This window comes from Artemia sp. Qi Xiang Cuo, chromosome 13 (assembly GCF_049724085.1).
Source record: "Artemia sp. Qi Xiang Cuo chromosome 13, ASM4972408v1, whole genome shotgun sequence".
Taxonomy (NCBI): Eukaryota; Metazoa; Arthropoda; class Branchiopoda; order Anostraca; family Artemiidae; genus Artemia; species Artemia sp. Qi Xiang Cuo.
In genome coordinates, this window is record NC_142806.1 from 8,969,849 (window position 1) to 8,984,356 (window position 14,508).

Sequence of the window (14,508 nt, forward strand, 5' to 3'; positions counted from 1 at the left end):
TCAAAGACTTACGATCGTCGTCGAGCACCAGTTGAAAATTTTTAACTGAAGCTTGCGTCACTCTGCCATGAAAATTGAGAACATATGATTGAGTATCATCATTCCAGACCGGGGTTTTGTTGTACAATACAATTAAATCATCTAATCGGCGACTCTTCCATCGGTCTAAGAAAGAAAGCGAACACAGAAATCAGAAATAATTGCAAACAAATAACACATTAGAAAATTACGAACAGCATATTTCCATAGTTTTTCCGCCAATTTATTCGAGATTGCTATAGTACATAAGCTTTGTTTCCTCTGTGAATGATCTAATTTTGCGACACATCTATAACTCAAACCAAATGACAGCATATACCATTGGATTCATTGTTTTACATCGATTCATTCAACAAGCTAAAACTATGATATTACTTGAACTTTTCCTTACATAATGATTCAATCTTGCTTGAAAAATAGGAAAACTCCCCCTTTTGAATAATTTTCCATCAATTTCCAACGTGCTATTCAATCTCAAAAATATAAAGCAGATCCCAAAATTTAATTCAACAGACGGGGAAAGCTGAATATCAGCTACTAAATCGTAGCAAATTTTTTGTCTTAGGTTGAAACTGCCTGGCCGCCAAAAATTAGCATCCAAAACTTTGCACCTGGAACATAAATGTTAATGGTAGTTACCTTCCAGAATAAACGATTCTACTGCAACCGTATTTCATGGTCGCAGCAACAGCTGTAACCCAACTAAAATGCAACCCACGGCCCATAGCAACCGAAAGTTTAAAACTACGTTTTAAAAAAGTGTCGAGGGAGATTTTTTTGTTTCATGCTCTTTCAGGATTAGTAATTATTACACCAGTTCATCTTAATATTAAAATTTTCTTGCAAAACTAAATGCATAGAAATTTCGAAAAACATCTTAACCTTTCCGACATGGCACCGTTAGCCTCTGTATCACTGATGGATCACTGGTATTGACTCTTTTTTTCATTGCTTGCTAGTTGGGCATTGCAACATCATTGGAGGTGATTAATTACTTATTTGAAACCTATTAATTACTTACTTTGGTGATTAATTACCTATTTAAGGTGATTAATTACTTGATTAAGGTGATTAATTACTTATTATAAGGTGATTAATTACTTATTTGAAACCTATTAATTACTTACTTTGGTGATTAATTACTTATTTAAGGTGATTAATTACTTAATTAAGGTGATTAATAAGGTGATTAATTACTTATTATAAGGTGTTTAATTACTTATTTGAAACCTAATCCTGCATGCTTTTATCTAATGTCTGCCTGACTCAACTTGATAATCTCACAAAATACTATAATTTTTTGTGTCTTTTCCGCATAACTATCTGTATGAAATCACATTAATTACATTAAAGACTCACTGAATGCATTTCAATGTTCAATGTCAGATGCTATCTGATTTTGCATTGATAAATATTTCTCTTAAACTTTTGGAGCAAACATAATTAAGTTAGCAAACTTTTGACTGTCAATTCTGTCTCCATGGGCAGCACCATTTTCAAAGCGACCACCTTAGCTGATATAATATCCTAAGGTGGCAAAATGGGTTTTACCTCAGCTTGGTAATGCAGGACACAGAGCTTGAAATCAACTGTAGAAATACACTGCAGGGCCGAGGTAAGGACCATAGCAGTCAAGAAGCGTCATTAATCCAATAAATGCATACACATATAATATTATGATGTCAAAGTACCAAAAATACAAACGATCTCAAAATACCTACAGCTTCCAAGCATAAAAATATTATTTTTATTAAAATTAAAATTATTTTATTAAAATAGTATTCTAACATTTTCAATATTTTAACATTTTCAAGCATAAAAATATACTAGTCCGAACTTAAAAAAACTAACTAAAATTATTGTTCTAGGTTTGAAATATAGTTTACGCCCAGGCCCAATAGGTCATTCCATTAATTCCTACGTAAACGTATACATATCTGGCTAGTAAAACTCGTTGGAATATCTAAGGAACCATTGAACGAAAACTTCAATATGCGTTTAAAAACAAAACATTAATAATAATTAAACAAAACACACACACCACTTAAAACATGTCATTTGTTTTGAGGATAAGTAATTTACAATTTTATTGCGTACATATAAATTTAATTAATGTAATTTTGTTTATAAGTGTTCTCTTCTGCTTATCAATTTCCACCTTTTGGCTCCAGTTCTCAATACCTTTTGTTTAACAGTTTCTCTCCTCCCTCTTTTCTCTCTCCATTGAGTATTTGAGTTTTTGCTTCATACCTGAACAAACAGCTTCCGGGCTACAAAAAAATTTCGAAAGGAAAAGAGAGCTGCGTACACCTGATGTATTCTTAATGCTATTATGGAGTTGTATTCACATGTTTTAAAGGTTCTTCCAACATCTTACTGTTGGTACTCTAATATGTTAATACCGACAATTTCTAAAGAAACAAAAAACTAGGAATGAAAACAGAAAAGCAAAGAAGAGAAAACCTACCAATCAAAGATGTGTTTAGGTCAGTTTTAGATCTTGTGTCGGAATCATCAACATGTGGCAAAATCGCTGTCATTTTCCGAGGTCCTTTAAACCCAAGCACATTCGTATCCTGCAAAAAAATACTGAGTAAAAAGAATAACCATATATTATGACATCAAAAATTAGGCTGGTTAGATTGATAATACATCCTTAAGTAGTATGCAAAAACCATCCTTACACTGTCAATATTATTATACAATAAAATTGCGCAATCAATCTTAGATCAATATTATTACCCACTGAGTACTAAAGTTTTTTTTAGTACTTTCAAAAGAGATATGTATTCTAATTAAACGGCCTTTGAGATTCAGGGGTCATTCTTAAAGAACTGAAAAAAACTCGAACTTTAGCGTAAATAGCGAGGTATTGATGAGGGATCGAACCTCCTCATATACGTAATAATTTCTGTTCGTTTTAAGTTTTAATGTTGCTTCTTACTTTCAGTCGAAAAAACTTGTTTTTTTTTAATTAATCTTATATATGATTATTTATAAAATTTTTTTTGTGCATCTGTGTTTGTATGTTTACGTCAAAATGCAAAAGTAAAAAAGTATAGTTTTTATTTGCGTTTGTGACTTGGATCAGCTTTTCCCTTACACTGATTTACACTTCCTTGTCATATATATGCATCAACTCTTCATACGTAAAAGATGAGCCCTTAGGGGTGATCAAACCTGCCGCAGCCAAAATGCACAACTGAAACAGTGTGAAATAATAATGTATCTTTGGGGCACAAAGAAAACGTCACAACCTTATCATTACAAATATACTACTTTTATTGTCACAAAAGCATACAGCTAGCAACAGATGCCAGAATACGAAAGAATTGAACACGCAATAAAACAGATAAATATAAAAATGAACTATCAAAATTTTACACATCATTTTCAAGAATTTCATCATTATACAAAGTTGTCTACAAAGTACAAAGAGAACTCCTCTACGTGGTTTTGGTTGACTGTGGTTCTTGAAAATCCGGTAAAAATTTTGAGATTAGCATCGGAGTTGAGGTCTCTTTTTCCCAAACACATCGTAAGATAGTAGCATCTTTCAGACAGCTTATGAAGGCCAAGTGCCTGCCGCCTCTCCTCACAGGAAGTGAATTTTGTCCCAAGAATTAATTGGCACGCCCGCTTCTGAATGTTTCTAAGTTCTTGGTTTGGATAGCAGTTCAACCTTGGTTCCAAATGTGACAAACATATTCGATTTGTGATATACCACAAGACATGGAAAAAGTTTGGACGACTATACAACAAAACTACACGGAAACTGCTGAAGAAGTTCTTGACTTTAAAAAGTCAATAAAGGAACAGTAGATATCCCAGAAGACATGGGACTTGATCGAAGACCACAAGAAAATAAAACAGAGCATGCTCAGTAATGATCCCTCTGCTGATGTCATGAAAGACATAGCGTATAAAGATATGGACAGAGAAGTGAAGAAAAGTGCTAGATCAGACAAAGCGAGAGCACCTCAATGAGAAAGCAAGATTGGCAGAAGAGGCAGGCCGACGTGGTGACACGAGAGCTGTGTACCGCCTAACTAAAGAAATCGTTGGGAAGAGCAACGTAAAAGATGGACCAGTTAAAGAGGAAAACGGAAGACTGCTAACTGATCCAGATGACCGGCAAAATAGATGGGCGGATTACTTCGAAAGCCTTCTCAACCGCCCATCCCCTTCTGTTCCATCAGATATTCCAGACAGCCCATTTTTGAATCTCCTCATTAATGAAGACGAGCCAACGGCGAATGAGATCCTTTCAGCCTCAAATAAGCTGAAGAATGGAAAATCCCCGGGTAGTGACCGTATATCTGGAGAAATGATCAATTCATCAATCCGCAGGTCCCTTTCGGTGTGGCTAGGTTTCTTTTCCCTCCTCTGGCAAAAAGAAAAGTCCCCAAAGACTGGAGAACAGGAACCATTATTAAATTGTTCAAAAAAGGAGACGCGACAGTCTGTGGCAATTACAGAGGCATCAACCTCCTCTCGATACCCGGAAAACTCTCCTGCCTAATCATCCGGACAAGACTTCAAGCTGCCTTAGACCCGAATTTAGGCGAGGAGTAAGATGGTTTCCGACCAGAAAGATCTTGCACCGATCTGATATTCACGCTGCACACCATGCATGAAGAATCAAACGAGTGGAGGCAACGTCGATATCTCTTGTTCGTTGACTTTGAAAAAGCTTTCGACTCAATAGACCACCCAATACTATGGAGGATCCTGATCCTCTACGGTATTCCTGAAAAGCTCGTTCGCCTTATCATGGCAATCTACGAAGACACGGAATGCTGCGTGAGAACCTCTGAAGGAAATACAAGATATTTCAAAGTGATGACAGGTGTCAAACAAGGATGCGTATTGTCTCCATTCCTCTTTATTCTCATAGTGGACTACATATTTAAACAAATTGATGGATATGGGATTAGAATTGCAGGCAGACTAGTCCAAGATCTCGACTTTGCAGACGATGTTGGATTGATGGAGAAAGACAAAAGCAAACTTCAAGACTTTTTATGCAAGTTAGCCGAAAGAGCCGAGCAGTTTGGGTTACATATCAAAGCCCTGGCAAGCTCAGCATTTCAACGACTTCGACCAGTATGGAGATCAGCGAAGTACTCACTCCAGCTAAAACTTAGCCTTTTCATAAGCAACGTCCTTTCGGTACGCGATGTAATGTTTAAAACTCACAGCCGAGCAAAAAAAAAACGTCTCACTGCATATGAAAACAACTGTCTTCGACGTATCATGAATATTAACTGGAAGGATAGGATAACAAAATTGAAAATTCACCACTACACAAACCAGCCTGATGTCACTGATGTAGTCAGGCAACGAAGATGGCGCTATCTTGGCCATGTTATCCGTATGCCAGGATCGAGACTACCGAATATGCTTCTCCAGTGGCAACCAGACGACACGCGTCAACGAGGAAGGCCCAAAAACACGCTTCGCAGGACATATGAGCAGGAGAGGAGAGCCCTTTGTGCATCCTTAATCCCAGAGTGAGAGGACATCTATGCCGCAGCTCATTTCCGGGATGATTGCAGGCTGTTAACGGACGCCCTGTGTGCCTCTGGAGGTACAGGAGGAGCTAAGGTAAGGATCAGACATACATAAAGTATAGACAGCGCATAATGTAAATTCGGAAGTTAAAGATTTTAGGCAGAGGGAAGCTTTTTGGAGGATACACTGTATATGTGGATTCAATTTCCGGTTGCTTTTGAAAATTACTTCTAGGATTTTTATTTCATATTTAATTGTAAGTCCGGCGTCTTCTTAGAACAGAATTAGGATTTTTAAGAAGCTAACATGTAGAATATGCCTCTTTGTTTCATTGACTGAAAGCATTACATCTTCAAGATAATGCGTTAGCTCGGAAAATATTGATGAAGTGGTGATTTCCTAAGCTAGGCTAGCTGAGGTGCGTGATAATGTACTTGACAAGTCATCAGCAAACTTGTAGCGTCTTTGTATTTTCGTTAGGATGGGGTTGAAACCAATCACAAAGATCGAAGGCCCTAATCTTGTCCCTTGAAGAGCTCCACACCATATTTCTTAGAAATGAGATTCTTCTTTCTGCGTGAGTAAAACACATTAGGTTCGATTGTGCAGGAGACTCACAATCATTCTCACAAGAAACTGCTGAGCACCCATTTCTTTCGCTCGGTTAGTACCTAATACGTGTTCATTGCTGTCAACGGCCTTTAATATGTAACTGAGTAGGATTTCTGCGTATGTTTATTCTTTCTCAAGATGTTTCATCATACCATCAAGAAGACATACAAGATAGTTGGCAGCATTACGTCAGGGTCCGAAACCAAATTGCTGAGGGTTTAAATTAGCTTCGATATCTTTGTATAGATATTCAAAAATAAAGTCCTCGAATACTTTGGAGAGACGCAGGTTTTTTTTTTAAATCAGGCGAAAATCATTGGGCGAGAGAGTTTTTTTACTTTAGAAATGGGAGTTATATAAGCAGTCTTGAAGCAGTCTGGGAAGCAATGGCGAGTATACTTGGAGTAATAGTTAAGATTTGGAGCAGGTCTTTTCACTTGTCAAAAGTATTTTTTGTTCATTGTAGATTTGTTGTAGTTGTTCATGGAATAAAGCTTGATTTGTGGGTGGTAGGGCAGAGCAATGGAACTCAAGGAAGGGCTGTATTAAACTATAGAATCGATGAGCTGGGAAAATTTGTTCCTCGTTGGAAAGTGGGGAGCAACAATTTGGTGTGCTGACAGAAGAGCTGGTCTGATATCTGATACGGGCTCATGTGGTCTTATTTGCCATCTTATTAAGTGCCATTAGCCTTAATCTATGGGACGGAGGAGGGAGAGTAATAGGATATATGCCATTGTTCTTGCTCGGAGGTGCGAGTTTCAGCTGCATTAGGGAGGTAATCCTCGCGATCTGCAGTTTTGACAAAGTGTTTCTTGACATGTGAGCGACGTTTAGCTGGCAGGTGTATTTTTGGACATTAATCTTCAAAGCAAAGACCGCATGAGAACTTCAGGCTAGGTTCTTTGTGTACCAATATACACTGATCGTTGTCAAATTTTACCTATAGATATCTTTTCAGATGTATAAGAAAGGGCAATCCACGGTGTTTCAGAAAACTCTCCAAAGATGGAAACGGCAGACTAAGGGCTCTTTGATCTGCCCATTTGGCTTATTGAGTTGGGAACGGCAAACTAAGGATTATTTGATTTGTTCTCTTGGAATACTGCTCAATCCACTTTTAACAGGCAAGGTTTGGGTACTTTAGCTGTTCCGCCAAGGGGCAAGTGCTGACCCGACGGTTTCTGCAGAGCCAGTAGTAGGCTTGTATCTATTGCACCACATGCACCGTGCTGGCATCTTTTACAAGAACAAGATTATAAGGAAGGGCTTTCTCCAGCTGGTATGTCACAGGTGACACAACTTAGATATTAGGCGTTAATAATAAATTGAAGGAAGCCCAGCTTATTGCAGGTAAGTTATTACTGGACTGTGTTTTATCAGCCTCAACTGCTTCGGCAATAACTTCAGTAGTGGGTGCTACGGGGGGTTGTAAAACTGGTTCAAGCTCAGATTTTCCACTGTCACTGGGGATCATAATCCCAAGAGTGGGATAGAATGGCTTTGTAATTGCAATAGAATTTTCTGCCAACCTGGAGAGAACACAACCTGCTTGGGACAATGAAGCCCACTAGATCCCTGAAATCAATTAAAGTAGTCGATTAAAATAGCATTTAAAGTAACCGTCTTAGCGGCTCAATCTCGGTCAATCTCGGAGACGCAAGAGTAGGAGCATTTTTCAGTTTGCATAAAGGGCACAGATATATGTTCATTAGTTCTTTTTTGTATTCCTAAATTCGAGGCGCCAGGTATAATCAAATATCTGATTTGCCACTAGTCTTTTATCAAGGTTTTAGACAACTGTTGAAAATTCTTCTGAAAGAGTCAACAGAGAAAATTTTAGGGGTAATTTCCCCAAAAAGATCATTCCAGGTCAAAGTGCAACAAAGCTATTCATCAAATACTCTGTTTTCGGAGTGTCAATTTCCAGATAATTGTACCGAGCTGTGCCTTCGTATCTGTCTTAAGAGGTTAGCGATAACAGCAACCGTAGTAAAAGATATAGTAAAGAACGAAGCATATTCAAAATTATTTTCAAAATTCCCATAAATTTGTTCTCAAAATGATATTTTTATATTGAGACTATTGGTAATACTAGACACCGTTCCTGGATCAGCTACAAATGAAAATTCTTTTCACTAGACAGCCTTTTTTAACACATTTTCAAATTTTTGGTTAATAAGGGCCGTGGTTTGTTCTTGACTAGGTTGCAGCACAAAATATCCTTCTGCTTACAAAGATGCCAGATCCATACATTTCGATATCACAAGATGGAAGGAAGAAACTTGAGAGAAAGAAAGGTATGAAATTCGAGCTAAACAAATAGCCGACAAAAAAAGAGCACTGTCGACTATTAAGTGGGCATCACTGGACAGAAACGACAACGCCACTGTTGTTCATAACGACCTGATGTCCAACACCACCGTTGGACTCGGGTCATTATTTCGTCTACAAGCGAACATTGGGAGGTAAAGTGTGTATCTACAATGATTCAGATGTAAAAATGGTGGGCAAACAATGGTTTGTTCAGATACGATGTTTGCTGTTTTTGAAAAATATACCTGAGATATTTTGAAATGCTTAAGACTTTTTCTGTTTCTGTTTTGATCTTCATTATAGCTTGATTCTAACTTGTAAGAAGCACTTTGTTTTTAAAATTTTACGAAAAAGGGGAACACTTTAGCAACCATTTTTTTCATTCATGAATTTAAGTTACGTTTCAAATTCAACCTAACTAATCTTCTTTCATTGATTTTTTACACATACATTCGACCACTAAAGGCACTTGTTACTGCATCAAAGAAATTTAGTCCCAGAAAAATTGTGTTAAACCCAATTTGTTTACGCCACCAGTCTAGGACGCTCCCAATCAATTTATAATTATGGGTCTTGACAATCTAAGAGCACAAAATATGGGGCAGTCACCCCAATTATATCCTGGATAGGCTTGGCATGATTTGTAAAACGATCAGAAACTAAACTTATAACAGTTTTTTTTTATGTGCAAAACGACATTAAATTATTCCGTGGATCAGGGGGAAGGTTACTTTCTGAACCCCCCGCTCTTTACGCTAAAGTTTAACTTGTTGCCTCGGTTCTTTAAGAGATTTGCTCAAACACAAGGGCTCTTGGTATGGGATACTAAGCAACTTTTTGAAACTTTTCATAGTTTTGTGATCTAGTGGCTTCCCACAGCTTATATGTTATTGAGAATCACATATATATAATCCTGCCTCGTGCCTCGTGCCAGGACCCGAGCGAAGCTAGAGTTCCTAGTACTATATATATATATATATATATATATATATATATATATATATATATATATATATATATATATATATATATATATATATATATATATATATATATATATATATATATATATATATATATATATATATATATATATATATATATATATGTGTATATATATATATATATATATATATATATATATAAATAAAAGTTCAAATAGGGATAAAATCCTTTTAATAGACAGTGATAGAAATTCACAAAAAACCAGATATTTCGGTCACATATACAGTGACCGTCATCAGTAGTAAAACTAAACTAAAACAATTTAAAACAAAAATTTATATACTAAATCAAATAACACTATCTTATTTCTATATATATATATTTAAATATATATATATATATATATATATATATATATATATATATATCTATATATATATATATATATATATATATATATATATATATATATATATATATATATATATATATATATATATATATATATATATATATATATATATATATATATATATATATATATGTATAACCGTGCACGACGATGGTAATAAGGTAGTTATACTGCCATGATTAACAAGTTTTTTTTTAATAAACGATAATTATGAGTGTTCTAAATAGTAAGTTATCTATACCCACCAGTGGCGTTATTTGGGGGGGGGGGGGAGTTGGCAGTTGCTCCTCCAATAATTCGGAGAAAAAATTTATTGTATAACCTGTGCCCCTTGACTCTCCGTATATGGACCCCTTTCCTCCTCCAATAAAAATGCTGGAACTACGCTCCTCATAATCACTGTAGTTATGTACAACCATTGTAAATATGCTAGTTCCATTAAGCATGATTAGCAATTTTCTTAATATACGGAGAAGTTATGAGCTAGTAATGTATCTCAGAAATACAATAAGTTATTAAATAAATTTCTCACAGTAGCCATGGGAATAACTCACAACAAACAGGAAAGAAGCAGGTTAATATGCGTCAGAAAGAGACTTTTAAAAATGCTTTTACAAAAATTAATTAAAAATCAAACTTATTCAGGATATGTCAGCATGTCAAACTAACCAAAAAGAAGGACTCGAAATATAATGGAACCAATAAAGTTGAAAGTACAAGACCATCGAATAGAATTATAACCGACATACCATTGGGTACGTGTTGAGTTTATGCATAGATCGAGTAGTTCCTCCTGAAAACTGTCAATTTTTCCGAACATCATCAAAATTTTGCCCCGTTTCCGTGTTTTTCGTCTCTGAGAATGGGGATAGGGTGCAATAAACACCTAGTATATGGACACCCATACGTGTGATAGAAGGTATTTTTCCAATCTTAATTCTTCAAAACACTGCAATTCCCATCATTTTCCATAAAATCTAGCAAGTTGAAATTACATTTGCTTAAAGGGATTCGAAACCATAAAGAATCAGCCTTTCACGTCCATAAAACTTTTTAGTTTGTTTGACCAAACTATTTAGTATTCATTGGGCGGTCTTGCCTTGAGAGAGCTTGGATAAGCGGTCCAAACTAACGACAGAAAACTAAAAGCCGGCATTTTTTTCCCTGAAATCTTAGAAAAACCTTGTAACTTCTCTTGTTTTGTGCTGGAGTTAGATATATTTAGTTTTACAGAAACTTTTTTCATTAGAAAGTGTAAATTTTGTTTTTTTTTTATCAAACGGAGCAGAATTTTCTTTTTCAAATTCAGGAAAGGATTCCTAAGAACGTTCTAGTATACCTGCTAGGAAAATGCCCAGAATCACGCCAAAAGAAATGTCGTTTGATCAATTTGACAGCTCTTGGATTTTTCTGTAGTGCAACCCGCTTTGATTGAAACTTCGCCGACACTATTCCATTATCTTTTCAATCAAATTTCATAATCAAATTATAAATTCCCAATCGGTTTCAATGATAAGTAGTCCCCTAAGAGAATTCGCTAAAGAACCCTTTGCCTTTGAGACAGTCAGCCCACGTCGAGGCTCACAAAATGATGTTTAAGGTATCAAATCCTCTTAAAGCTTGGCTTCTGCAGATATTTTGTCTTTTTGTAGAAAGTTTGTTTTGATTTAAACCGTCAAAGGATCATAAGTGTATTTGATAAGCTGTATGATCCTTTTTCATATTGTTCCATGTACCAAGTCAAATATCTGACCAGCCCAGATTGTATCATGGGAACTGTTGACCTGATTTCGCCGGAATATTTGACATAACTTAACAAATCAAAACGTTTTTTTTTTTCATAACAGCAGACGTATGGCCCCAGTCCAATAAAAACTTTCGGGTTAACATACTAATAGTAAACCGTTAACCTAGGTTTTCTATCTAGAATTGTGTTCGTTGAATTTCCTTTCAAAGCAATTAAGACAACTTTCAGGCGAATCAGGCGAAAAATCCCTGGAAAGACTATTCCAAATGGAGGTACGAAGTCTCACAGAGGCATTCTACAAGCATGCAGCAGGAACACCGATTCTCGCAAGTGTAGAGGAGGGAGAGGAGGGGCAAACATTTTCCTTCAACTTATTTTAATTAAGATACAAAAGGGTATTTTTCAAAATCGAAGGAAGGGGTCCCGCCCGAATGGGCACCACCCTTGGTGCTTAGTGCGGGTTGCCTCCTTTTGAAGGTAATCAGATCGTGCCGTATACAAGGTAATGTACCTACTAACAAGGAGCGATTGATCCTGGCTGTGTCAGAAAAGGCACAGCTATTATTTCACCAGCACTATCCTATCATTGTGCTACCTACCACCAGAACACCAAATTCTCTTAGCAAATCGATACGTTTTCAGCAGCTTTTTTTTGGGGGGGGGGGACATATGGTTCATTAGTAACATATGTATTGGAGAATTTCAAAATGATGACAATATTTTTTCTCGCAATATCAAAATCCTTCACAGCTTACACTTCAATGACATAAATACCCGAACAAACCGAAAAGCAACAACCTTTTCTTTTCACTCACGCCTTCATCCCCTTTTAGAAATCAATTTGGAGTGTTGCACTCTCTTGTGAAGAGTTTTGAAATTGTGGAGAGTTCTTTTTGTGTCTCGTTCGCAATCGACGAAAATTTCTTTTCGTTTGCTTAAAAGGTGACCGGAAGGGTTTAAAAAATTTCGAAAAGTAGACCTTGACCCCGCAATGCAAATACAACCAAAGTGTGCCGAAATGTACCAAAAATTTCAAGTTGCACCATAAAATCTCCAAATGTAGCACATAGTACTAAAACCTCTAAATTGTACCAGGAACAGTATAGTAGCGCCGTGTTGTCACCACTGATATGGCTTCTTGAATATTGCACTCCGGTGTCAATTGTGCAGCCTTATGTAAGATATATGGTTAATATACATCAAATGAGGGTAGTAAAAAAAAAACTCTTATAAAATTACAACTCTTAAAAACTCTTATAAGATTTTACAAACCGGTATCCATTGTGCAGCCTTATGTAAATATACATCAAATGAGGGTTGCAAAAATTCTTAAAAAATTACAACTCTTAAAAATTCCTAAAAAAATTTACAAAACGGTGTCCATTGTGCAGCCTTATGTAAATATACATCAAATGAGGGTAGCAATAATTCTTAAAAAATTACAACTCTTAAAAATTCCTAAAAAAGTTTACAAAACGGTGTCCATTGTGCAGCCTTATGTAAATATACATCAAATGAGGGTAGCAAAAATTCTTAAAAAATTACAACTCTTAAAAATTCCTAAAAAAGTTTACAAAACGGTGTCCATTGTGCAGCCTTAGGTAAGATATATGGTTAATAAGTTAATATAAATCAACTGAGGGCAGTAAGAAACTCTTAAAAAATTAACCAAATACAAATTGTTAGGGATATGAGATCGCATTCTGTAAAATAAAAAGAGGGACAACACGTAATGAAAACGTTAAGTTGGAACTTAACGTTTATACGCAAATAAAATTATGTCCAATGTATCATTAGATACGCTTCGAGTTTATGCAGAGTATGGGTACTGTTTCATGAGAACTGTTTTAACGGACCTTAAAAGTGAGAAATCAATATTTGTTTGTCCCACACGAGAGATGATATGGACACAACGATCTCGTAATACAGAACACGAAACAAAAATTTTTTAAACAATTTTCAGGCGTAATTTTTTTGTGGATGGAACTTACGCCCTCCGGATTCTCCATAAATGGAATTTGAATTGACATTAGACAGGATTAGTTACTGATACTATAAAAAAAATTACTGATAAATAAGATAATTATTGATTAATGGCCGGGAAAAAACAGGGGAGAAAGAAAAATGAAACAAATACACGAAAAAAAAAACATTTGCAAGGATTTCCCAACTTTAAGGGACTACACACAAAAAAGGACAAAAAAGAAGAAAAAACACAACAGAACACAAAAGAAGAAGAAAACAATATATACAATAATCCATCAAAAACAATCCAAAATCACAAAATAGGCAGAGAACTTTTGCATGAATTAAAGTTATTTCAAATTGCATATTTGAAACCAAACCACGAGAAATGTTGAGCACAAGTCAAACCCCCCACGCAACAACAATTTCTAACCCGGTCCAGAGATGACCACCCCGTTAATAATAATAATAATACAAACAAGGTAATTAAAAAATTGAAAAAACTTAATAAGTATAAGTCATCAAGACATAATTTTTTATTCAAAAAATGATCAAGAAAAATAATACATCAAGACATAATTAATTTTTTTTTTTTAAGATTCTTTTTAAAGTACCAAACGAGTGAGTACTCGTGTGCAATTTTTTACAGGGGGGGGAGAGTCTAGTAATTGATGGTAGATAGTTTAACGAAAAAAATCTATTTCCGCACTAACTGCTTTAAGAACTAGCTAAGTATTGGATTCTTTTTACTTCGTTATATATTGTGCTCATCAGGTGCATAAGATGTGAGTGTGGTTAAAATAGAACATTAGCTTCCATGCTTTATAAGGAACTAGAAAGTTTGGAAAAATATGAAGATAAGTCTGCAAACAAAGATTAGAATATTGGAAGCTACACTAATGACAGTGGTCAAATATGGTTCTCAAGCATGGGCGCTCCGTTAAACGGAGGAAGATTT

The 14,508-nt window shown here is 35.6% G+C and overlaps 1 protein-coding gene across 3 annotated transcripts in view; it reads right to left on the bottom strand.

Moving 5' to 3' along the window:
• LOC148944914 (tubby-related protein 3-like) overlaps window positions 1–14,508 on the bottom strand; it is a 197,710-nt gene that overhangs the window by 17,242 nt on the left and 165,960 nt on the right. For all 3 annotated transcript variants that reach the window (XM_089098718.1, XM_089098719.1, XM_089098720.1), the window contains 2 exons: window positions 2,507–2,615; window positions 13–165 (listed from right to left, as the gene is read on the bottom strand). In XM_089098718.1, coding sequence (XP_088954844.1) covers window positions 13–165; window positions 2,507–2,615 — 262 coding nt within the window. The remainder of the gene's footprint in view (window positions 1–12; window positions 166–2,506; window positions 2,616–14,508) is intronic.